Source organism: Nesoenas mayeri, assembly GCF_963082525.1.
Source record: "Nesoenas mayeri genome assembly, chromosome: 1".
Lineage (NCBI taxonomy): Eukaryota > Metazoa > Chordata > Aves > Columbiformes > Columbidae > Nesoenas > Nesoenas mayeri.
In genome coordinates this window covers 36,931,533-36,958,642 of record NC_137541.1, presented here as the reverse complement: position 1 = coordinate 36,958,642, position 27,110 = coordinate 36,931,533, and the positions used below count along the sequence as shown (strand labels likewise).

Below are 27,110 nucleotides of genomic sequence, written 5' to 3'. Positions count from 1 at the left end.
AGATCAGAGTTCATACCTTAAGTTTGATTGCAGAACATGGGCCAGCTAAGGTCAGTGTTCCACTGGCTTTTCATAATCTAATTGTGAGAGAGCAAGAATACATGATTCTACCAAAGAAAAAGCCATGCATTAAAGTGAAATGTGTGAATAGCCGGTGCAACTGTGTAGGGCAAGAGAGAATAAGACTGGATAAAAAACTGCTCAGGCTACAAATACAAATGAGTGTAAGGGAACAGCAAGGTGAGCAGATTATATCACCAGCTTGTCTTTCTCAGATATACACCTGTCAGAAAGAGAACACAGCCCTGAGGATTATTTTGCTGAATGCTGCAAACGTTGCACCAAGTTAACCTGAATCCTTCCATGCTATTTCTGTTTCACTGCAATGCATCCACCAAACGTGTACTTGAGCTATCTTGATCCTTAGGAAGCTATGATTGAGATAAGTGTCATACAAATCTCTTCAAACATCTGTACTAGATGGTTTAATAAGTAACATTTAATTTAAGGGACTGGCATATTGCTGTATCAGTACTCAAATTTAATTAATGCCTTTAATTGCTTTTATCTACCTAGGTAAGCATATAGATTAATATTTTTCTAAAAACCATAGCGGACCATTTTTTAAAAGTTGCAGAGCACACGCATTCCTCTGAGAGCAGAAATACGCACTAGACATCAGATAATTTTTCAATATTATTATTGCAAGTAGTCGTTAACCTAAAATTGCAGTCAGTTAAAATACCTCAATAGCTGATCTGTGCAAGATGTATGAATTTAAATTAAGCATTTTCCCATAGATTTGGAAGGGAGGAGAGGCATAGAAACAGACTCAAAATTTGTAAGCCTCTGTTTAAAATTTGTAACTATTAAATTGCTTATGAAATATGAATTAAATTTCCATTTAAGCTTGCTTTTTCCCTTAGACTCCTGATGTAAATTTAAAAGTCTAACAAATTGCCTATAATGGAGATTTTGCTGTTGAGATCAAACCTTCCAAACAGTTGTGATCAGAAGTACAGATGACCCAGCATGTTTTAGGTGCTGCATGATTTGCCCGCAATCTCACACCCTTGGGACAGGGTTGCGCTACTGGCAAGTGAAGATGAGAAACCTGTGTGGCCGGGCTTTGCCTATACCCATTGTTAGATAAAAATCTGGGTATTTCAGATAGCAGGGTTTTTACTCTGAGATTCCCTTTGAAGAATGCGTGCTCCCCTAAAAAGAAGTAGCCCCAAAATTATAACTTATAATACAAAAGGAAGTTCTCTGCAGATTACTTGCACCTAAAAATGTGGCAACTGTCAAGCATGCAACAAAGTTAAATTGCAACCTTATCCCTTAAGTGAATAAGTATCTTTAATTTCAAAGCTCCTCTTAAATAAACCAAAAGTCAAGAGAAGATAACCATAAGGGAAACAGCTTTGAAAAATATTCTAGGATCAGTAGATCTGAAGGACCAGAGAAATGAGAAAATATTTTGGTACATAAAAGTTGTGAGTGCAGGGTAGTGAGTAATTCCCTTCCAAGAGTGCTCTGTCCACATAGATCAGGAAAGTCCAACCTGAGCACGTGGAGGGGAATTAAAAGACTTTGGATGATCATTCTCAGGTTCTGCCTCCTTCCCACTGCAGTACTTACCACTGCCCCTCGACAGCAAAACTCCACTTTCATGCCTGGTATCGTTTGCAGTGATACCCTTTTTTTGACTCACAAGCTGGGCATGAAGTAGCATGTGCATTATTGTAGACACAACGCAAACTAAGGTGAGCTAATGTGAACTGGCAATTTGTACAGATCTGTAGAGCAGCATCCGTATGTATTTTGTGTACCAATAGACCACTCACTAAAATACAGGAAAAAGGCAATGCTCTCCCAGACCATATGAAGGAGACCACCATCTGTAGCACATGCAGAATCGTTCTCCACTCTAGCTTGGCTTTGATAAGGTCTTGACTGTAATAGAGTGTCCATTTTGGCATCTGAAGATTAAAGAAGGATGTTAACCTACTGAACAGAGTCGAGACAAAAGGCATCCTTGTTTCACGTCACTGCAGAGAAGGAGATCTTGTTCTCCATGGATAGCAGCAGGCTGAACTCTCGGCAAGTTCAGACCCAGGAAAAACTTCTCAGACACTGGCAGGGATTACTTTAATAGGCTATGGAGTCTCCATCACTGGAGATTTTAAAAAGTAGGCCGAATACATGTCTCTCAGAAATGGGTTAGATGCAGTTGATAATGCCTTAGGGAAAGAACCCAGTCTAGATGACTTCAGAGAGTCCCCTATTTTTTAGGCTTCTGTAGTTTGTCTGAGGTTGGATCCAGCTCCACTTTAGTGCCTGAAGGAAGAGGAATGGGAAAAGAAAAAGACAATGTGGAAAAGGGAAGTTCCTTTTAAAAGTTGTGCCATCTGTGCTAGAACAGTGTGTAGTATTTTATGTAAGTTATCTCCTCTTAGGCACTGTATCACATTTTTACATTTACTTTTCAAGGCTTCTTTAAGAAGCAGTTAACACAAAGCACTCCTGTCCTTTGTGATGGTGTGAAAAAGAAGTTATTATCTCATTTGAGGAGAATTTTTGTCGTGGTCCAGTGCTAATTATTTTTCATTCTTGCCAGGAAATGCACACAAATCTGTCAACATAATATATCTCCCTCATTTATTTTTTTAGTCTTGTGGAATGTTGGTCTTGGAGCACTTTCATAGGAGCTCCAAACATACTTCACATCAAAGCCATGTTAGATATGCTACAATATCACAAACAAAAGCATTTGTTGATAACAAGTTATTAGAAGTTCCCCAGAGTCTTGCTGGTACAGTAGCTGTTGATACAAATTAAAATCATTCAAAGATTAATTATTTTGGACTTGCAGGTAGGTTTGTCAGTAGCTGAAATGCCCTTTTGACTCCTAAAATTCGTGCTGAGATGGAGGGAAGTATGACACGTTCAGCAGTAAGTTACTTTGGGGGAAGATGGGAGAAAAGACAATGAAGAGTGTAAACTCAACAGCCACTGGAAACTTTAAAGTGACAGATCATACCCAAAAAAGCGAGTCTGTGAGTGGCAGGGTGAAAACCTTCAGCTGGTTCGTGAGACTTCAGGTGTGGCTTTCTGCTTTGCTGGGCTGCACAGAGGGAGAAAATCCAGGGAAGAGGAGGAGCTGGTGTAAAGTATGGGCCAAATGCCCTGTGTGCGTGTTTGTGCTCACCATGGCATGAGACACGGATGTTTTCACAGCAGCTCAGCGATGCACCATCCACATCAGTAACTAAAACAGTGCTAATGCTGCAGTAGCTGGCATTGTATCTAACTCCTCTCAACTGTTGCGCAGATTTGCTACCAAACTCACAAGTGAGTCTGCTTTCCTTCTGGTTAACACACTGTTGATAAACCACTAAAGCCAAGTAAATTCAGGAACTGCAGACGGCAGGAAAAAAACCCCACGCAGCTATCATCTGTGCTCTTTGTTGATCCAACCAAATCCTCCACTCCTGTTTTGAGACAACCTTGTCTGTTCTTGCTTACTTTCTCACAATGGCAGCTAAGGCAGGATCTCAAGCTTTCTGAAGGCAGCATTAGACATCGTGGTGCCCCAGCACTGCTGTCCTTGGCATTCTGCTGTGAAGTACTGACCGAGTCCTTGGCAGCCCGATCTGAGCTGGGTCTTGGCCCTGCCTTGAGCGGGAGGTTGGACTGGAGACTTCTCGAAGTTTCCTCCACTTTGAATGATTCTGTGATTCAGAAACACCAGAAAGGAATTCAGCAGCTGGCACACACGAAGATGCAGCACATGGAGCATTACTGGTACCAAGCCACTATAAATTTACAGAGTGCTCTTAATGTTACCATTTTATCAGCTAAGGTACATTTTGAACCAGTAATTTGAAGCCAAAGTGACACAGGCTATAGCAGTAAAAGCACAGTTTGACTGTGTGACTGTATCTGCACACACACTTTGTGCCAGCATCAGTGTGCCAGCCACATGTCACACCTTTGACTTGCACAATTTACTTGTATAGATCTGCACTCCTGGTATGAGAAGCAAGAAAAAAACACCCAAACTCACAGAAATAAAAATCTAAGCATACCACATACCTACAGCACATACCTCGTGCCTACAGGACACACCTCATACCTACAAATAAGTCACTGAATCCTTTTGTATCAAATAACTGAGTTCACAAAACTACCTGCAAGGACTTGTTTTCTGAACACCTGAAAAACCTTCTCTTAACACACAGTTTTATTAACTTCTATTTCCTGCTTTTCAATGACCATCTCTTGGTGATGTGACTCTAAGACCACTGCCTGCAAGCTCTTTCGGAAGGAGCCTTATTTGTACTTACTTAAAATATTGCATTATATTAATAACTCATACTGGATTGCATTGTAACTCTTATACTGAGCACTTCTGAGATTAGACCTTACAGGGTGGACCATTGCCCAGCCTAAACCAGGCCAGTCTAGGGCTTACGGTGCTGGTGGCATTCATGCCCTGTGGAAGTTTTGGAAGACCTAACACTGACTGTTTGGTTGAGGCCAAGTCTTCATCCCTGAAGCAAAACTAAAACTAACTGGATGACCAAGCTTAATGCTTTTACTCAGATCATCCAACCAGAGACCAGGGTAGCTATAAACTAAGACTCAAAAAGGTGGGATTATAAACAAAAAAAACCAACACACACACACATTTCCAGGAGACAAGTAGAAGTGAAAAGGTCTGCTTATTACTGAAGAATAAGGGATCTTCTGAGAATACTAATGTAATGTCAAAATGGGACAACTCGCATCTAATACAGTAAGTACCAAATAGTAGGTGAGTGATCTAATGATTTCTCTAACAGGAAAAAAGCAAAACAAAACAAAGCCACCACAAAACCCACCACACAAAAAACCCACACCACCTCCAAACCAGAAACCCAAACATCTATGAAGAAAGCCTTGCCTAGTGCTTTTAGAAATGTGGACAAACTTTTTCTTTTCTTCTCATCATGTCAAATCACCTCCACAGGTAACTTTATACAAGGACTCCGATGGAGAAGATTTTGGGTTCAGCGTCTCAGATGGTTTATTGGAAAAAGGAGTGTACGTTAAAAATATTCGACCAGCTGGCCCTGGCGATCTGGGAGGTTTAAAACCCTACGACAGACTTTTACAGGTAACGTTTCTGGCACCACACAGGTTTAGCATGAAGGGACATGACAGAGATTATGTTGTAAAAATATTTGTGGCCATGCTGGCAGGCTGTTTGCGTGTCATCTACACTGATGTAAACGTAGAAAACTACACAAAGCATTTACATCGCTCATTGGAACAACCTTACTATCTAAATTGTTTATTATATTTTAAATGATGAGTGGTACTGTTCTTTTGTCTTTCTGCTGGGAAAGGATGTGTGTAGGGGGATGGGAAGGACTAATGATTGAATCTGTGCTGCACCACAGACAGACTAAATCTCTTAAAGCCTCAGTAAGAAGAGGCAGCAATTCATGGTGAGTTCGGCTTTGCTGCAGTGGTACCAGGGCTAGATTTTTCTATGAACTCCTATAAAATAATTACTTCAAAATGTTAGGTATTTCGGAACTCCAAAGAAGACATACTAACGCTCACCAGGAAGTTGGAATTTCTCAGGTGTTTTCCAGACAGATTTGTAATTTTTGCTGTTCATGATATAGACTTCAGAATTATTTCTGTGTTTAATCCAAGTTGTTGATTGACATAGTTGTAATCACGTAATTCTCACTGAATGCCACACTTCCCACAGCACCAAGTTGAATCGTGATGGAAAAACTGAATTTTTTTTGTCAACTAGCCCAATAAAGTACTTCACATATTAATGAAAACCAGAGAAGGACTGAATTTAAATTTTAGATGTGTTCTATTGCATTTAAATTTAGAAATGCAGTGAAAGAAAAATAAGTAAGTGCTGTTAAATGTCATTTATGGAGTGAGCATTGTGACAGCTGCCAACAGCTACCCTGTTTCCCCAAAAATAAGACCTACACCAAAAATAAGCCCTGGTAGCATTTTTGAGGATGCTTGAAATATAAGCCCTACTCCAAAAAGAAGCCCTAGTTACAGTTCATTAAAAAAGTCAATTTAAATAGTGTCCAGGCATCTATACATGTAAAAAAGTAGTAAGTTTTGGAAGAAAAATTAATATAAGACTCTGTCTTATTTGCGGGGGAGACAGCGCACCACCAGTGCATATGTGCCGACTTTAGCTGTGTTCTGGTAAAGGGTGAGTAGAAAATTTGGTGTCTTCAGACCAGATGCTGTGGTTAAATAGGCTCGTATTGGGTGATTCTCTACCTGGGATATTTAAATCAGGTTCCATAGTCTCAGGGATCAATCTGTTTCTCTTGTGATCTCATTTCTTTTTCCTGAAACGGTAACAAGAATCAATCTTCTAACCGTTCAGGTAAACCACGTTCGCACTAGAGACTTTGACTGCTGCCTGGTTGTGCCCCTCATCGCGGAGTCTGGCAATAAGCTGGAACTGGTGATCAGCAGAAACCCGCTGGCAGCCCAGAAAGGAAGCTCAGAGCAACCGGCTCCCACGGGCGGGGAGTGGAGCGATCAGAACGCCTTCCTGCCACAGAGCGGCCACGCCAGCGTTAACGCGGAGATGCGGGATCCTACAAACACCTTATAGCAGAAGATCCTTGCGGTGGGACATTTGGTAACGGAAGACAATTAATGGTGCTAAATCCCTTTAAGATTTCTCGGAGATGGAGGCTCAGATGCTACATAGCAGGAAAAAGCACAGGAGGTCAGTCTGTCTGTCTGTCTCAAGGCTTATATATTAATTCATGGTTACTTTTGAAAAAGTTTACTTCTCCGTTGGGTCAACTCATTCCATTCTGAACAACCTACCACTAGCAACAGTACAAAAAAATCATAAGGGCCTTTTCTTTTTTTCCCCTGAATAAGAAACTGGAGAGATATTTAAAACACGATTTAAATGTTCCCCTCCCTTTGGCAGCAGCTGCTGTCTCTGCTAACAGCGCTGCCCAGGTGACGTGGTTTTTAGAACTTCTTGTCAGAAAGGTGCTGTCTGCTGGACAAGGACGAGCGGTGTGTACACGCTGCACCGGGTCTTCTGGTTGAATGGCCAGATCCCTAATTTTGGAGACCTTTATTCTGCTGGCAGGAAGGTTGCAGCTCTTCAGACAAAGCACCTTTGAGATGTTTTAAGAAAATGCTTGTAGGAAGCTGCGGTGAACGTTGCTCCCCCATGTTGGTAAATTCTGTTAGAAGGTATGTTATTCCCTATGCAATGAAATATTTAATGGTATGTCTTGCAAGCCCTGGGGATTTTTAAGCAGAGACTTTTTTAGTGGGATAAAACCTCCGAAGGAGGATTACTGACAAAACTGAAATGAATTCGAACAAATGAGAAAGGTTTTAAAAGAGAATGGCTTTTTTTTAAACTATGTCAGCAGAAGATTGATACAAAAGCTCTTTAATGATCCATAAACCTGTAAATTTGTACTGTCACAGATGAGCTTTATAAGTCAATTTACTGAAAGGACAAAAGTCCTATTTAATATGCTTTGGTTTCAGCTTTCTTTATGATAAACATTTCCCCCTGCAACACATTTTTAGAATTTAAAATTGTAAATATATTTTACAAACACATCACACAAATTCTCTCCCCTCTCCCCCCCCAAGCAATAAAATACTGCCAGTTGCTTTATACGCTCACCAGCAGCTGCTTTGGTTTATTCCGGTATTGAAGTTGTTCTTGGTAATTATTGTTATTGGTGAATATAAAGATACTGGATTTGTACATTTGTAGAGTCTCCATATTCTAAGCAATCACTTTACAGAGTTGTTTCTGGTCAATTGAACCTGTTTAACTGTAACCCCGTTGCTGTTTCCAATCCATGAACAAGCTCACCTGCCCCCCCAACACACAAAAATCTCTGATTTCTATTTCAGCACTGCCAGAAAAGGCCAGAATGACATTCGATGCTGAACCATGTAAAAAAAATATGTTCATGAGTCACTTAAATATGTATTTTTATTTGTAACAAATAAGTATTAAACTGTAAAGTATTTTTGTACAAATTTAATACTTTAATAGCATGATATTTATCGTCTATGTTATGTTTTTTGAAATTCAAACTGTTGCAAATATTTGTATGGAAAAACTGTATAAATTGAAATAAACAGTGATTTAAAGACATTAAAAATGAGGTAGTATTCTTCTACTTGGGAAAAAATATGTAGAAAAAATACAAAGTTTTAGCAAAAATCCCATCTTTACCTTTGTGGTACACTTGTTCCTGCTATATGCATTAAAAACGTTAAAAGTAAGCTGTCCAAATTTTAGCCCAATTTGTCTGAAGTTTGAACAAACCTTCATCTTATTAATCTCAGAAATTACAATGCAGCAAGTCACATAGTACACAAAAAAGGGTGAAAATGGGATGTGATTTGAACTTGGAATTTTGCTTTTCTTACGAAGAGCATTATTGGCATCTATTAGGTGGAGAAGCAATGCCAAGTTTTACATCTCTTTCAAGTACAAAGTGGAAAAAAATTATGTCACTGATTGATTGCAACTTTCTCGTTCTATTTCTAACAAGATTAAAATCCATAATCCATCAAACTTCATGCCCATAATTCTGCCACATTAGAAAAATGTGAAGTCTCCTTCGTAAACTATTTTTTTGACTCAAGAGCAAACAAATTTTGGTGCATCAGTAAGGGCTTCTTATCAGTGCTGTAGCATGAGGAGATGCGTACGTACATCTTGGTATGGATGGCTGGAGTCTTTAATCCAAGAAATCCACACGTGTTTTCTAAGGGAGCTTCTAGATCCTGTAAGATCTGTTAGTGCATTCTTCACCAGAACAAAACAATCAATACAGTTTTTGAAAACTAACACACCAAAGACTCTCTTAGTAAAAACAGATCACTGAAAATAGACGTGGTTCACTTTAAAACAGGCTGTTCTTCCTAGAACGTGCAACTGCAGAAAAGCCTTTGAAAAGCACCTGCATACCCAGCTTCTCACTTCCAAAAATCTTGAGCGAACCAGGTACATTTGTAACAGAGTCAGTTAATTGTTTGTTAGCTTTTGAAAAGCTTCCTGGCAGTTGGCTGTCCCAAAGTTAGACTCTTAAGTCTGGAAGACCCAAGTGGGGAATCTTCTACTGTTTCCTGTCAAAACAAAAACAAGTTACCAGAGTTTGAAGCAAAACTAAAATACAGTAACATCATTGTCAAAAACCAAAAAAAGCTGTTTCCCCATGACAGAGCTCAGAAATGAGATATAATGAATAAAAACACAACCTATAAACACGCTTTACAGATAAAAATGTATCTACTTCAATGATGAAATTATATGTAAATCTTTCACATCAGGTCAGCTGCTAAAAATTGACTTCTGTGCACAAACAATAAGGTCATACAGGCTATGCCAGCCAGCAGATCACTCCAGTGAGTAATAAGATGTATACATTTACTTCTACTGACATTATAACTTCTTTTTCCCCTATTGGTCATATATTATTTTGGGAAAATATCTGCCAAACTTGACTACTGCACCAATTCATTCAGCAATTCTTCACCTGGTCATCTTGAAAATTGTTAAATAGAAATAAAAGAATCATAAGAGTATCTGGACTACTTGGGGGTGGTGAGAGCACAAAAATGTGTTTAAAATTTTCTGGGTCAGGAGATACTTACAGAAGGTTTTTTCACAGCATCCTCAGAGTTCTCTGCAAGACTGTGCTGTCTCTTACACGGACTTTGCTGGAAATGGCCCATCAGCCCTTTATTGAGAACTGCTGACCCTTCCTGCTTCAAGTCAGCCAGAGGTTCAGGGGGGTCAGGAGCGCCTTGAGTCACAGCAGCAGACCCTGTCTCAAGCTCTTGATTTTGCTGGCTCTTTGTCAGCGGAGAGGAAGTTTGGCTGGGACAGTTGCTTGTTTCCGCGACCGCCTCTCTCAAAAACCTCTGTAAGCGAGTTTTCCTGGGCACGTTCTTGTTGGTGACCGCTCTCCTGAGGTGCGTCTCTTCAGCTACAATGTAGACGCGGCAGCGTCCTCTGGTCACGGCTGTGTACACGTGCTGCCAGTGCTGGCGGCCAGGATTGCCCACCACGTAGACAACAGTCTTTTCCTCGGAACCCTGAAAAATGTTTAAGGACACCTTGTCAAAGGAAACCTCCAGTAAGCAGGTTAAAAATAAAGGACAAGAACAAGGAAGTTGGAGAAAACTGCAGACACTCTCAAGAATATTCCTATTCAAGGAATTTTAGTTTCAAGAGAGCTTCTGACCCTTTCACGTGACAAGACAGTGCATTAGAAAGATAAAGCTATGAGAACATTTTCTCAGCTCGTAGCTTCTTTATTTTTACCTGAAACGTGTGAATAGTTCTGGCCCACGCGTGTTTGATATGACACAGCTTCTTCAGGGCCTTATACCGCACAGTGAACGTGGAGCCGTACGTGCTGCTGATGGTCAGCAAACGCTGTTTATCAATTTCTACATCCTAAAGAAATAATATCAGAAGAACACTCAGCAGTAGCTCCTGTCAGCATTCTGATGGATGCCTATACATCTGCCTGTGTCCATATGCCAGTTCTCCCTGAAATTACAATAGCTGCAATGTCAGCCGAGTGAAATACTTTCAGAAGATGCTAAACCTCTTTCACTGACCACATCTTCAAGGAAAATAGTTTGACCGTACAGGGCTACCCTTACACCTTCCGTTTAGCAAGAAAAATGCTGAGAAAGACCGTTTTAACCCCCAGAAAACTTTGATTAGCGTAGGGTACAGTGACACGTACCAGTGAGGCCGCTGAACAATTTGTTGCCACAGCCGGGGAAGAGCCTACTCTGCGCCACGAACCCGGGGTGGTTCCTATTTCCCAAGCACAAATATCGATACTTTCACCCAACCCTTTGCCGAGTTAACTCACTGAACCCCGCAAAAACAATACAGAGGTTTTTTGTTGCTGTATTTTTTGGTCAGCTTAGTTTTCTGCCAGGGGAGAGCTCAAGCTGTAACATTAGCTCTACTCTTTATTTAAGACTAAGTTTCTCCCTGTATCCAAAACATTATGCATTTAAATGACAATATACGTGAGTATTTACAGAGTTCATTTACACTGGACACGAGCAGACCAATTGGAACACATTGTACAAAAAAGCCCAGAGATTTTTTAATTCTCTATTTTGAGTCTGCTTCTTTCCTGCCTTTCACATGGTAGTTTAGCAGAAGAACTAAGTATATATGAATATTCTGACTAAAATTTTAAAGTGTGAATTGTTTTGCTCTGGGGATTCAATAAGGACTGAATCAGTCACCACTGATTTTTGTGCAAGCCCTTGCAGCAAGGACTCACCTCTGTTATGAAAAATATATCTCCATTGCACAGTCGTTTGCCCTCGTCAGCAGCCTCTCTAGTCAGGGTGGTTTCTCCACTGTTGCATTCACGGTGATTGGGATCCTCTCTGAAACCCGGGTCTGGCAAGAGATCCTTGAGATATGTGTTCCGTGTGCAGGAAATCTTGTCACCAATTTGAAATAAAAGGCGTTTTTTATGGTCTCTAGGCCAGAGAAGGAAAAAAGGGATAAATGTATTTACAAAGTACGCATTTACTATCTCTCAGTTGCTTTCCCCTCCTGATACTTGGGGTGGATTAAAAACCTTAATAATGTTCAAAACAGTTAAGACAACACACATCGAAAAGATGTTTCTTGAACTTTTGTAAAACCTTGTGGTAAAAAAGTAATACAGAGTAGCACCAAAATCCTGCTTCCAAAAATAAGGCAGAATCTATTTAGAAATCATACAGTTGCAAAAACCAATCAACACCTTGAGGTTTTTTTAAGTTGCTTTTATGTCAATTTTGAATATTCAACAGCAACTCAAAATATTGGAATTCACACAGTGACAATTCAAAGGAAAGGCAAAAGGTTTATGTTCTATCTCTTCATAAACTGGGCTGAGATTAACCCATCAAAGAAAGACTATTATATGAATTATTTCTAATGTAAATAATCAGATCTAGATGAAACATTAAAAGTTTTACAATCATGTTTTAGGTTGCTGGCCTGGCTGTGACACTTTCAAAACCAAAGTGAGATCGTTCACAAGAAAAATTGCAAGACGCTGGCTTACCTGGTTAGATGATCTGAATAGTGTTGGCAACAAAGTTCATTTATTAGATCGCAATCTTGCCTAAGCCACACAAAACAAGAACATGAACAAAATCACGATGTACAAAACATACAATTATGTGTAATGTCACATTAGCATTAATTTATAAACAATGGAAAGGGCCTGCTTTAGATATGATGATCTTCCACCAACAATTAAAACCAATCGCTGATCCAGAGTTTAGAAGACAGAGCAGTAAAGGAACAGTTTTGCCTAAATACCACAGAAAGTGAGGCCAGGGTGTTTGCAATGCATATCTAGATTAACTAGATTTGGTTTTAAGATGAAGAAAACTAAACAAAAAACAAAGCCTGGATTATATTATTTTCTGTCTGTGGATGTATTAAAAATAGTCAGAAGACTTATTTGCCTTTTAAAGACCTGGTATTTTAAATGCAGATTAAGTACCCTTTTGTGCAGGAGTGTGAGTTTACGGGGTACTGGTAGTACTGGACATCCCAGTTATCCCTTCAGTGCTTCTGCAAGGCCATCCATGCTATTCCCGCTCCTGTGACGGTTCCCATTATAGGTGATCACCAGCCTTGCCAGGCTTTCCTCAAAGCGCATCAGAGCCCTACACCTCACCCTTCTTAAATGACAAGTCTTGTGCTTCCAAACACCCAAACTGTATGCATTCACCACTGCTCATCAGATTATATAGCTAAATCTGGTCCTCATCATACGATCTAAATGTAAATATCTTCCGTCATTTGGTCAGTGTCCCCGTCACAGAAGCGTGCATGGACAGCAGGTTGTATGTTCCATCACACACCCCGGAATTCACATCTGCCACGATGGGACACATTCAAATATAGAAATGTCTTTGTATTTTGTGGGTTTCCCCTGCAATTAAGCCCTCATCCTTCATTCCTGAAGAACACTGCACTGTTAGCAAACACCAGAGCAAAGGCTCTCAGAATCTACTACAAAAACTGATCACTTATGTTCATCCTTTGCTTCTTTAATATAAACAGTACAGATGAACACAAGGGCAGAAATCATGATGCAAAATAACATTAAGTTTATAGAAAAATGAAGCGACTCTCCATGGATTGACTGGGGGCAACCAGAAGGTACAGGAAAAGACACCCAGGCTGTTGTTCTCTCTAGCAGTTTTACGGTATTGCCACTAGTCTTTCAAACTCAACACATTCAGCTATTTTTAGATTGTGGCTGCTGGCGAGGATTTTTTCAATGTCTGCCTGCACGCGCCGTTACCTTCGGAAAGCAATGAACTGCGATTGTTTGGCATCCTGCAATCCCGGTCCTTTTTTAAGTAAAGTCTTTATGGCAGTTTGCAAATCTGTTTTAGAAGACATAAAAGGCATAAAAATATACAGAACAATTTAACAAAAAAAACCCCATAATTCAATATGAAATTGATTTTGCTTATTTCTTGCTTCAATGGCATTTCAGCTTGTTTACAACAATAACAAAAACTAAACACATCCCTTTCAAAAAAAAAAACACACCACAAAACACCCACATATATACTTGCCCAAAAAAAGTATCTGACTATTTAAAATCTGAGAGACAAGAGCGATTCAGGAGAAAAACTTTTATGTCTCAGTGTTAAACAGCTGCATAGAGCATATTTCATGCAAAATAAAGTTTTACTATAGCACATTAAATAGGTAAAGATAGAGCATTTTAAGCCACAGACTTATACATTTAGATTTCACTGAAGAAATCAGTTTTTAATATTCTGTTCGCTGAGTAAGTTCCTACAGTAAAATGATCATATTTGCACTATTTTTTTTTCAACATCCCCCTTGAAGATTTTTCATGCATATAAAGCAGGGACCACTCAATCTACTTATCTGACAAAGGTCAAAAAAACCCTAAACCAATGTCCTAACCCTGATCCCAAAATATTCTGAAAGAAATTCTCGTGTCTCCTCTTCTTCCATTTTCCTAACTTGATTCAAGAGTTGGGAGCGCATTGCTGTCCCATCACACCATCCCATTAAAGATGCCGTTTACTCAAATGATTCACCATTGAAAAACTTAATCTTTTAAGGCTTGAGAGCTCCGGCTACAACATAAAAAGACGATCACATTTGATTACACTGGTGGAAGCTGCATCGTCCCCATTTCAAAACGCAACAGGTGAGGTGGAGCTCAACAGCATCTCCTTTGCACTAATGGGTCTGGCTGTGTGCGCATACACAAGGCAAAAGGTAAACCATGGATCTAGCATTTAAATTCTTACTACAAACAAAGCCAGACTAAAATCTTCCAAAATGTTAGTTCCAGCCAGTCTATGCTTTGCCAAAGGGAAACTCAAGATTACAAACTGGCTGGACACACGTACCATCACAACCCCAGTCAGCGGGCAAAGCGATAAGAATGAATTTCTTCTCTGGGCTTGGCATTGTCAATTCCTCATTCCAGCGAGAGACTTTCAGCACCTCATCAAATTCAGGAAGCTTCCGGTGAGAGATTCTTGACCGGAGTGAAAGGAAAACAGAACAAAAATTATTTCCAATTAAAAGACTCCAGTGTTATCATCTGCATCAGCCTTAAGTTCAACATCTATGAATTTCTGGTCATCTACACGACACACAACAAAAACTTTCTTCTGAGCATAACTTAATTTCACCATGACTTAGTTTAAAAATTGATCATTTATTCCATAAACACTTGAGCACTGCAGTACATACTTAGTGTTACCTATACAGTTCTTCACATGGGAGCAGACTGAAGTAGCACGGATGTGTTACTTCCCGCCCCGCCCCCCCCCCAAAAAAAAAGCAAGGATGTTTATAAAACACTTCATAGTTCTGAGCAGCTTGCAAATGTTCAGAGTACTCAAATTCTAACCAACATCAAAAGGTCTTGGACACTTAAGACCTAGATTTTGTTGTTTGATGTTTAAAAATAAATAATTCATTGAGTAACTGGATTACTACCAGACCAGAAGTAATGCAAATGTTGGAAACACTTACAGGTTCTAGGTATTAATACAGCAAAATATAAAAAGAAACTATGATTTAATGGCCCTTGACATCTAAACTCTCAATGTAATTCAGCCTTTTTTAGCTGTTGCCACACTTACCAGCAAGGTCTTTAAGATTTCCTTTTTAGAGAAGCAATTCTAAGTAATTTCAGACAGCAAAAAAGTAATTTGTGCATGCACAAGTGATCTGGAAACAGCAGAGGGCATTTGATAGTGAACTACATCCCATAAAATTTGGCAGTATTCCAGCACACACATGTTGTTGTACAACACACATACTCCTGGAAAGATCTGTGAGCTTTGTTGTTGTTTTGGTGGTTGGATTGTTTGCTTTTAAAATCCAGTGTTACTGATTTTGAATAAGAAACTGTAACAGAAGCAGTACTATAGAGTCAAATCTGGACACACCACTGTTCTACAGATACATGACCAGATCTACTACAAGGATGCTTCTTATATACACAAGGAAATCCTACCTTGAGGCATTATCTACAATCAGCTGCGATTCAGCTCTGTGATTAGTTCGCAGTTCCACAGAAAGGCCTCTTGATTTCAGACCCTCAAAGATATCAGCTAACATGTTTCCTGGGTCTATGCTTGGTAGCTGCCTAGTGTCACCTGAACACAAAGCACATCAGTATTTGTGAGAAGCACCAACACAACATCTGTGAAAAACTGTCTTGAAAAAAGCCCTGTGGAATTAACAAACATTCAAATCTCCACACAGTAACATGCTTCCTCAATACAATTCACATGAAATGAAGCTGTCAATAATCCAAGAAACTTTGTTTGGGGAATGAGTCTGTAATGTAGTCTAAATTTTTCATATTCCTGTCTCAGTAATGCCTTACTAGCACATTCAAACCACTCTGTATGATGAACACTGACAGTGATCACATCTTATTCAAACACATTTTGAAAGTTACGTATTTAAGAATTAATGCCATAAGTGGCAAGCCAAAAAGCAAACCTCTGAAAAAGCAGAAAATTTTGATTTTACACTTCCTTATTTTCCTTTCTGAATTAAAAGATGATTCTAGCATTAAACAACATGAAACCTCCCTTCCAGCATCTGAAGAATATGCTAACACTAGTTTCTATCCAGCTGCAAGATGTAATAAGCTACAACACAAAAGTCATAATACTTTCAGAATCACACAAAACATTGCTAAACAGATACTGATACTTCCATGCTGACAGTTGATATGGAAAACTGTTGAACAGCCCGGTCTTTCTCATCTGACCTTATGAATAAGCACAAATATCCAAGTACAGAACAATGGCACATTCTGCACTATTTAAGACACTCAGTGAGACCAGCAGCAGTTCTGATACTTACACTGTATATTGTGTATTATTACACATTGTATAATACTAACTTTTTTTGTTTCACTTACCTAGAATAATAAGTTTGGCAAGCTGAGCATGCTCACACAAGAGTTTTAAAACTAAACTGAGAATGCGTACAGACACCAAACTTCCTTCATCCACAATCAGAACCGTCACAGTAGCAAACTTCCACGGCTGTACTTGTTCGGTCCGCCTCCATGATTTAAAACTGTAGATGATCTAGAAACAAACCAAAATAAATCAGGCTCTGACAATAATAAACTGTCTTACAAAGGTAGTCAGAGTGTGGTATCTTCTAATGCTGTATTTAGAGCTATTACCTGAAATTCTGAACTTCAACCTGTAAAGACTCTTTGGTGAATACATTTCAAGCTGAGACTATCAACACCTACTTACATAAAAGCACAGAAATGTATCCTTTTTTTTTGTTCTGCAGGGACGCTAAAGGATATAAGGTCAGCCATGAGGTTGCTCAGTATTAGAAACCTCCTACTACAACTTGCAGACAGTAATCCATCCCCAACACTGCAGGGGGAAGGGAACAGGCAGCTATCCTGTCCCCAAAGACAAAACAAGTCCACAGTATTTTTTTATGTTATGATTTTCATTTATACAAGTTATTCCACAGTTCCAGCATCTTCTTGTCACCTTCCACTACCTGGGACAGTATAGACTTAACCTAAGTTTATTAACAAAGAGTTTGCTTCCTACTTTTTTTCTAAAAACAACTGAACAATATTTAATAATAATTAAGAAAACACAGTGTGAATGGAATTTATCTCATTATTCAATCCCACACTACTGATCTCTTCCTGTATGTGCATAAGTACGGGGAAAAAAAAAAGGCAAGGCAAGTAATGTATTTCAAAGTATTGATTTATGATTCCCCATAATGTAACACTGACCTTCAAATGCTGACAAGCTGTACCTAAGCATTACCATTAATAGTTACAAATTTTATGATAGAAGTTCAATAACAAGCTTCTTTTTTTTTCAAGACAAGAATGGACAGTGCCAAAAGGTCTTTCAGAACACCATTTTTAGAAAATACATAAAAAATATAATTCCTTAATTCCTTACCTGATGCAGTGTATATGCAGGAAGCTTAGTTTTTTCACTCAAAAGGCTCGCTGCCCTCCCTGTAGGTGCAGTAAATAGCACATTCAAAATTTTTTGTGTGTACATATTCTCTGGCTCGTAATGATGATCAAAGGTATTCCATTCCTCAGACGCATCCAGGTCTTCTTCAAAGTCCTTAGAAGCTGCTTCCACTTCTTTTTCCATCTGCTTTAAGTGCCGAAAAAGGCAGCTAACTATTGTACTCTTCCCACAGCCTCCTTTTCCACTTATGATTGTGACAGGATTGGAACAAATCCTTTGCACAGCAATCACCTGATCCAAGTCTACCTTTGCTTTACTCTGGGTGTCAGGTGCACACTCCACCTCCTTTTCAGGAACATTATTTTCAGAGTTATGATTGTCCAGATTATTTTCCTTCAGATGTTCTATTTCATGATCCTGGGTACCATTCATTTTGTTATCTGCTGTTTCTCTTGATGTCTCAGAAATGTTAAGTATCTTTCCCACATCAACATCCAGTTGCCATGAGCTGTTTGACAGAAGGTCACCTATATACCTTGCAATGTCTTTTTCAGATTTGTAAAGATCAGGCAGAAACACCAGTGTTTTCTCCCTAATCACTATGTTCTGATCTTTCAAAAACTCAAGAGACTGCCAAGCATGCTCAATGGACATATCTTTAGATACAAAACGAGCTAATTCATCTTGATCTTCGTAAGTGTGTCCCATTTCTCTACACTTTCTCTTGAGTTGATCATACAGAATTAATGCATTTTTCTGCAAGTCAGGAATCTTCCAGAGGAGATGCTCACACTGGCAGAAGGTGGCCCATGTTGCCTCACAGTAAGAAAGCTTCAGTTCCCTATAAGTAATCTTCTCCCCCAAAAGAATAAAAGCAAATATATATTTATTTCAGAGGATGTTAGCCTCTTGCGGAATAACAATCCTCCTAGTAAACACTAATTGCAATTCAGAGGGTGGAAGTCTACACATATGTATGTATATTTCATAATGTACGAAGTTGTAATGCTTCCCAAGCGATATGAAAGCAAGATATTTAGAAGTAAGATGGAATGATAACTCCTCTTGGTTACTTTTCTATACAAAGCAGAAACTTTAAAAATCAACGGCCTGGCACAGAAACTGGGTATTAGGGAGAATTTGTGCACACCTAGTTACCACAATTTTAATTAAAGGCACAAACAACTGTAAAAGCAGAGCACAGGAAAGGCATTAGCCAAAACACTGCACCATATTCTGCCCACGCTACTTCCAGAAATACACAACCTTTACAGAGACTACTGCAAAACAGTGAAAGACTGAGATGCGCAACAAAAAAAGATAACTATTGAGGGAAAGAAGAATTAATTTGACTTGCTAAGCCTTAAGAGAAATAGCTAAAGAGAGTCTTCAAGCAGTAAAAATCTGCAGTGAGAATGCAGGTCCTTGGTACAAGAAATAAGAGAGCAACAAGTCCACATTGCATCAAGGAATAGTCAAACTGGACACCAAGAAAAGCTTTTTAAAGGAAAGGATGTGAAATACCTGGCTAGACTGCTGAATCTCTGAAATTGGAGGTCTTAAAGACAAGTCAGAACATCTGGGGGCTGAAGCAGAGGGATGAACTAATCACCTTTCTCAGCTATTAGGCTCTGGCTCCCAGGTGGGCCACAGGAGCGCCCAGGTGAGGGGCAGCAGCAAAGCTGCACAGCCAAGCGGAGCAAAGGGAAACAAGGTCAGGAGCAGCGACCGCAAACCCCAGTGTAAAAGCGAGGAAGAACTAGACCAGAGTAACTTATCTACCTTACTGTGAAAGTGTAGATACTGTTTTATGTATTAAGAACATAAAATCTCCTTTGCTGGTATAAAGCTGAATCAAACAATTGAGGGTTTTAAATTTGCTTTCTTAGTTTTGGCCTAATTACCTCAAGTATTTAATTTTCTGTTCCTTGTAGAACAGACTAAACAAATGATTGTAATGAAATCACCTTTAAAATCTTCTGAGACTGATTTATTGTAGATAAACTGGAAAAAAAACCCAGACAAAACAAACCCCCACAACTTTGCTAAAACTAAGCTCAGTAAATCATCCATTTCCAAATGAACCAACCTTAACTTCTACTAATGCCCAGTTGATCTGAGACAGCACTGTGTTCTAACAAAGATCAAACATAAACACATTTTTTATCCTGCTTAACACTACTTACCCTGCTGAATCCAAGCTTCCAGGGCTCATTCTTTAATATCTCATCCAACTTTGTTAACATTGGGTCTTGAAAACATAGTTCCTCACCATCCATGCCATTGTTTTCTTCAGTCTTTCCTTGCAATTGCACCATATCCAACAGAGAGCAAAAATGGCGTGGCAGAAGAATTGGCAAGAATTCCAGTATCATTGGAAAAGTCAGAGCTACCAACACTGCCTTTCCTGCAACTGTATGAACAATAAGCCAAGGAAGTTTTAAGCAATACACAAGCGTATTTGTAAAGGTAATTAAAGCTGACTCTGGCTATTATCCTTCTGCCTCCTCTAGATCCAAAAAAATCCCTTATTTCTTTCAGGTTCTTATTCTTTGTAATCCTTTTCCAGTTTTTTTTAAAGTCTGTTTTCCCTGAACTGCCTTGGGAAAAAAATAATGTAAACAGAAGACAAAAACCACAATTAAATGTACTAATTTGGAAAATATGTATTGTATGTTCGGTTTACACTGCATGCTCAATAGCATTTTGTCGAAAGTCAGTTCAGACCTCACCACACCTGCCTCTTACCAAAAGATAATTTTCATACAGATAGACAGAGGCATGGTTAAAATCCAAAACAAGAAGTTTCTAAATTTGTATTATCAGATCAGTAGAAGAACTTAGGAAACAGTGCTCTCCATTGGCTTTCTCAATGACCCCAAACTTAAGCTATGACTTTCCCTTTTTGTATCAGTTTTGGGATCTGCAAAAGGGGGATAATGAAACTGCCTGGCTCTAAAAAATGTTTTTTGAAAGAAAGTGAGACAAATTTCAGAAGAAAGAGAAACTTTAATCTCTTGGCAAGAAAAAAATAATGCAATTTTAAATTAAGTGTTAAGGAAACTTCATAGTTCCAAATCTAAACCACTATTTTTTCTCAGTTAAGTACGTTTTATGATCACTGTCTTACCTACAGAAAGGCAAAGATAAAACCTTTTCCCTTCATAGCAAGTATTTAATTTACACATGGAGAATCAACACAATTTTCACAGAAAAATATCATGAAGGCTTGAGGAACAAACTGCTTGAGCTCACAACACTTAACAACCACCAAAAAAAAAGTCAACAGTAATAATAGCAACATGACATACAGGTGGGTGGGTTGTTGTTTCTATTGTCCAACAATAAAGAAAAAAGAAAGCTTAATTTGTAGCAAAGTAATTTCAGTTAGATAATAGGAAAAATACGCCAGCTACAAGAGTGAACAGGATACCCAGGCATACTGTCTGATCTTCAACCCTAAAGATTCATGAACACACTGGACAAGCTTCAATCAAAAGTGATCCCTATATCCTATTAAAACTCACGCAGCTAATTAGATTGAGTTTCTACCAGTATAGATTCCCATCCCTTTGTGGTCATGAAAAGATCTGAAGTCTGTAAGCAGGGATTAAGAACTTTTCTACCATTACTAAAACAGAAAAAAAAGTCTGAAAGTCTATAGAACTGTGAAAATCACAGTCCTTGCACATGTGATTTGGAGTAAAGTAAGCTCAAGTCTAGCTGAAGCTCTCAACTTTCAAGTTAGACATGATTCGACTTCCTCAACAGTCACCTTCATCTGGTGACCTGACACTGCCCAGTAAACAGGGACTGGAAGACTTTGCACCCAACCTGTCTGCACAGAGTTATGCACCAAAACAGATCACAGGAGCAAAACAAGAGAGCTAGTGCTTGAGACACCACTCCGACATCTGGACTTTCTGTATTTGGGAGTTTTGCTTTAGATCAGCTATAGCCTGGTCCCACAGACTCAATGCCGATTCAGGGCTGGAGTACCCCAGGTGTGCAACTGGAACACACCATTTCATCCGGCAGGAATACAGGCATGTAGTCACGCCAACATAGTCCACAACAGGACCCCCAGCAGCCCTGAACTATCTTCATGTGGGGACACTCCAGCATTTCCACACTCTGCTCCCCAGCTGTATCAATCTGCTGACGGGCAGGATCCAAATACACTTAGCCTAGTTAGCGCAGCTGCTTTGGACTATGCTTAATTCATACCCGGTTCCTCTGCACTACAAAGAAGTTGCTATACTATTTCTGAGCATGTATTTGTCCTGAAAAGCCATACCACCACGTTTAAGCAGTGCTGAACCCATTTTTTAAGCCTCATTTTGTCTGAATAAACTATAAAATGTGGCTAGCATAGACAATTCTACTTAGTGAGCCTACAGAATTCAGGGAACTCCTTACTTATTTCTAACTGTACACCTATCTTTAATTGGTCAGCTGTCCCACTGTCCTCACATTTAAAAATAAGAAGAATCTTTGCATGTTAAAAACTTATTTGAATATAGACTTCTTTTGAATACATCTTAGCTTGAACACAGTATCTGAGATAGAACTCATTAGTGTGTAAAACAAAATAGCACAGGATATACCTACATGATTTCAAAACATAGTAGAAGATATCGTAATCCTTGGTTTCTCCTTGTTTCTGCCCTGTCTGTAAATGTGAAGCTTGGAATTCTTTTAGTTTTTCTTCAAGATTTCTAAAACTCAGCATAGACTCCGTAGGAAGCCACGTAAAAAACTTGCCTATAAAATACTCAGGAACAGCACATTCCTTAAGAAAGAGTGAAAAGACTTGTCGGTTGTTTTCTTCTATATCAGTCCGCAGAAAATACGATGGATATCCTTGCACAAAGTACTTCGGTCCCACTTTTTTAACTTTAACATTGACTCTCCACCAAGGGGCAACTAAGGGAAAACGTCCAAGTACTTCATACTCCTTTTTGGAGTTCTCTTCTTGTATAACAACTGCATCATCAAAAGAAAAATAAAACTTTTGTTAATTGATAATCATAAAGGTTATTTTGTTTGTTTAAAGCTTATTTAGGTCTTGTGTGTAAGTTGCAGCAGTAAAGCCAGGGTTTTCATAGACTTCCTGATGTCAGGCCTTCCAGTAATATTTAAAAACAAAAGCAAAACCAACCTCAGAAACAAGCTTCTCTAAGTGTCAGAAGTACAAAATTAAACTTGTGTATGAATATTTATTAAGCTAATTAAACACTGGCATATGGTTTAATATTACAACATTCATGCCAAGTTTGTAATTCAATTTTAAACAGTTCTGCCACAAAGTATTCCATCATGGTGCCTGTATGCTCTTCAGATACATTTGTACACCAAATACTTCCTGCAAATGAAACCACCAAAATTATAAACTATTAATACAACGAAGTCTTAACATTTCGTATGACCTGGTTTGCCTCCTCTTTCCATCCTCTTACCCTTACAAAAATTAACACACCATTCCCCGACCCATGCGTGGGGACTAAACTCTATCACCAGGACAAAGCAGGTACCCTACATTTAGCAGGAACCTGTTTCTCACCAGAGCAGAGTACCAGCAGGTCTCAGGTCTATTATGACTTCTCTACTTGTTTTCCCCCTTGTTACATAGCCCAGTTTTGCTGTTTTTAAAACAATTTTTGGATAAGATATTTTTGATAAGCAGAAGTTGCTCCACTGTTGCCTGCTTTTCTAAGTCCTGAAAAGAGAGTAAGGAACCACTGATGTCAAGTTATCAACACCCTTACATGCCGTAAAAGAAATAAACCGGAAAAACTTTGAGTTCTTACTGCTGGAATACATGACTATATGAACGGGCAACATATATCTGTGCAGGAACCAGGAATCAGATCTCACTTTCAATTTCATTTACTTTTAAAGCATTCTACAGGGTGGTTCAAAAAGATGGGCCCAATTTGAAGTCACTATATCTCTGCAACCACGAACTATCAACCACCGGCCTCCTTAGAATTACAGCTGGCGAGAGGGGTCAAGGACAGCAAAAAGAACTTTTTCAAATACATAGCAGATAAAACTAATACCAGAGGCAATGTAGGCCCACTGAGGAATGGGGTGGGTGCCCTGGTGGCGGAAGATACAGAGAAGGCAGAATTACTGAATGCCTTCTTTGTCTCTGTCTACTCTGCTGGAGGCTGTCCTGGGGAGCCCTGTACCCCTGAGACCTCAGATGAAGCCAGGTCAATGGAGGAGCTTGCTTTAGTTGATGAGGACTGGGTTAAGGAGCAATTAAATACACTGGACATCCATAAATCCATGGGTCCAGATGGGATGCATCCGCGAGTGCTGAGGGAGCTGGCTGAGGTCATTGCTGGACCGCTCTCCATCATCTTTGCCAAGTCTTGGGAAACGGGAGAGGTGCTCGAGGATTGGAGGAAAGCAAATGTCACTCCAATCTTCAAAAAGGGCAAGAAGGAGGACCTGGGTAACTATAGACCGGTCAGCCTCACCTCTGTCCCTGGGAAAGTAATGGAACAACTTATCCTTGGTGCTATCTCAAGGCATATCAAGGATAAGAAGGTTATTAGGGGCAGTCAGCATGGCTTTACCAAGGGTAAGTCATGCTTGACCAACCTCATAGCCTTTTATGAGAATGTAACAAGGTGGATGGATGATGGCAGAGCCGTGGATGTGGTCTACCTTGACTTCAGTAAAGCCTTTGACACAGTCTCCCACAGCATCCTAGTTGCTAAGTTGCGGAGGTGTGGTCTAGACGATAGAGTAGTGAGGTGGGTTACAAACTGGCTTAAGGAGAGAAGCCAGAGAGTGGTAGTCAATGGTGCGGAGTCTAGTTGGAGACCAGTATCTAGTGGAGTACCTCAGGGGTCAGTACTGGGGCCAGTATTATTCAATATATTCATTAACGACTTAGACGAGGGAATAGAGTGTACTATCAGCAAGTTTGCTGATGACACTAAGCTGGGAGGAGTGGCTGACACGCCAGAAGGCTGTGCTGCCATCCAGCGAGACCTAGACAGGCTGGAGAGTTGGGCGGGGAATAACCTAATGAAATTTAACAAGGAAAAGTGTAGAGTCCTGCATCTGGGCAGGAACAACCCCAGGTTCCAGTATCGGTTGGGAAATTACATATTAGAGAGCAGTGTAGGGGAAAGGGACCTGGGGATCCTGGTGGACAACAGGATGACCATGAGCCAGCACTGTGCCCTTGTGCCCAGGAAGGCCAATGGCATCCTGGGGTGTATTAGAAGGGGGCTGGTTAGTAGATCAAGAGAGGTCCTCCTTCCCCTCTACTCTGCCCTGGTGAGACCCCATCTGGAATATTGTGTCCAGTTCTGGGCCCCTCAGTTCAAGAAGGACAGGGAACTGCTAGAGAGGGTCCAGCGTAGGGCAACCAAGATGATTAAGGGAGTGGAGCACCTCCCTTATGAGGAAAGGCTGAGGGAGCTGGGGCTCTTTAGTTTGGAGAAGAGGAGACTGAGGGGTGACCTTATTAATGTTTATAAATATATAAAGGGTGAGTGCCATGAGGATGGAGCCAGGCTCTTCTCGTTGGCAAACAATGATAGGACAAGGGGCAATGGGATCAAGCTGGAACACAAGAGGTTCCACTTCAATTTGAGAAAAAACTTCTTCTCAGTGAGGGTGACAGACACTGGAACAGGCTGCCCAGGGGGGTTGTGGAGTCTCCTTCTCTGGAGACATTCAAGACCCACCTGGACATGTTCCTGTGCAACCTCACCTAGGCGTTCCTGCTCCAGCAGCGGGATTGGACTAGATGATCTTTTGAGGTCCCTTCCAATCCCAAACATACTGTGATACCGTCCCCATGCTGTCTGTAGAGCAGGTGGAGAGCACACAGAGCATTTACAAAAAGGTTACTAAAAGCTGATAACTCTAAGGAACGTTTAACAAAGAACTGTTGTTTTCACATAACAGAGGACCTGCTGCCTGACCCCAGCAGGGGGGAAGGACCGAGAGACACTGGACTGTGAATCCTTCATGTAAAACACGGTCTCTTTCCAGAATATATACTGATACCTGTATGCATACTGACACCTGTACTTATAAGTTAATTTAGGGGGAAGTGTAGCCAAAGTACCAGGAATCCATATCTTCAATAGACTGATAAGGGGAAGGGTATTGTATGTAAACTGAGGCAGGCGTTTGGTAGTCTGCAAACCCTGATGCACCCAACCAATGGGGAACATGGGAGGGAAATTGCGGCCGGGATTTTGGGGGGATATAAGCAGGGGCTTTTTGCCCTATTATGTGTGCCTACCTCTAGGTAGAACACCTGGTGTTGCAATATCATTATCAAAAAAATTGCTTTGCTGAAAGATCCTGCCTGAGCCTATTATATTTGTAAAATAATTGCTTCCTACAATATGAAAGGGCAAAGTATATCTGTGCAGATGCCAGTTTCGGTTTCATTTACTTTTAAAGCATTCTACAGGGTGGTTCAAAAAGATGGGCCCAATTTGAAGCCACTGTATCTCTGCAACCACGAACTATCAACCACCGTCCCCATGCTGTCTGCAGAGCAGGTGGAGAGCACACAGAGCACTTACAAAAAGGTTACTAAAAGCTGATAACTCGTAAAACCGCTTGTAAATGTCTGTGTCACCGCAACACGCTGGGTCCATCGCTCTGCAACACCCAGCCCCTCAGGAGGCTGCAGGGCCCGCCACTTTGCGCCGCGCACCGCGGGCACCCGCGGGGCCAGGCCCGAGGCCGCCGCCGCCGGCTGCAGCGCCCGTGCCCGAGGCAGCGCCACAACCCGCCCCCGCCCCAGCAGGAGGAGGACACGGGGCTGCCCGCCCACCCGCCGCCCCTCACCGGCTCGGCGCGGGGGCAGAGCGACCTGCAGCTCCGTCCCGGAAGCGTCCAGGAGTGCGGCCTCCTCCAAGTGCGGCTCCTCCTCGGCCTCCTCCTCGCTCTCCTCCTCCTCGCCCGCCGCCGCCGGCCGCGGGGGCAGCAGCACCCCCCAGAGCTCCGCCGCCAACCCCCGCTGCCCGCCGGCCCCCGCCATGGCCGGGAACTACAGCACCGCACCCGCCCGCGGGATCCCTCCGCCCGCCCCGCGCGGAAGGAGACGTGGGGCGGGATGGCGGGCCGAAGGGGACGAGATGATAACGGGACGAAGGGTAACGAGATAACAGGATCAGCGGTCGTCATGTGTTGTCGCCCGCTGGGCCCTGGGGTGGTGTCGGTGGTGGCCGCGGCCCCGCTGTCCTCCTGGCGGTGGCGGGGCAGGCTGAGTGCAGGCCGTGCTGGCGGATGGAGCCCCGCCGGTGAGTTGCGGTAAAGTGATGGGTAACGCACAAAATTGGTGCCTGTGCAGCGGGGGACAGAGAATGTGACCTCAAGAGTGGCAGAAACGCGCGCTGGACGCGGGCAGGGCTGAGCCTGACTCACAGCTCTCACCCCGCCGTGGTTTGTACTCATGCATAGCTACCCCACTGCAGAAACAGTGCGGTTTGGGCATAAATCAGGTGATAATGCTGCGTCTTGACATG

General features: G+C 41.0%; 2 protein-coding genes across 4 annotated transcripts in view; one reads left to right on the top strand and one right to left on the bottom strand.

Annotated features, from left to right (window-relative positions):
- The window catches only part of GRIP1 (glutamate receptor interacting protein 1), a gene marked incomplete at both ends in the record, with an annotated part of 225,848 nt that extends 219,190 nt beyond the window's left edge, over window positions 1-6,658 (top strand). The window contains 2 exons of the mRNA XM_080354049.1: window positions 5,015-5,161; window positions 6,425-6,658. Coding sequence (XP_080210175.1) covers window positions 5,015-5,161; window positions 6,425-6,658 — 381 coding nt within the window. The remainder of the gene's footprint in view (window positions 1-5,014; window positions 5,162-6,424) is intronic.
- Window positions 6,659-7,491: 833 nt separating this feature from the next.
- On the bottom strand, window positions 7,492-26,646 carry HELB (DNA helicase B). 3 transcript variants are annotated; one of them, XM_080348143.1, is made up of 13 exons: window positions 26,431-26,646; window positions 22,207-22,581; window positions 19,773-20,008; window positions 17,575-18,447; window positions 16,542-16,713; window positions 15,621-15,762; window positions 14,500-14,630; window positions 13,404-13,488; window positions 12,147-12,206; window positions 11,367-11,571; window positions 10,376-10,510; window positions 9,703-10,146; window positions 7,492-9,174 (listed from the first exon to the last, which is right to left on the bottom strand). In XM_080348143.1, the coding sequence occupies exons 1-13, from the start codon at window positions 26,621-26,623 to the stop codon at window positions 9,085-9,087; spliced, it is 3,141 nt and encodes a 1,046-aa protein (XP_080204269.1). In that variant the 5' UTR covers window positions 26,624-26,646; the 3' UTR covers window positions 7,492-9,084. The 3 variants fall into 3 exon arrangements, with proteins under 3 accessions (XP_080204269.1, XP_080204270.1, XP_080204271.1); XM_080348144.1 differs by having other exon boundaries at window positions 19,782-20,008; XM_080348145.1 differs by lacking the exon at window positions 26,431-26,646 and adding an exon at window positions 25,463-25,480.
- Between the last annotated feature and the right edge of the window lie 464 nt (window positions 26,647-27,110).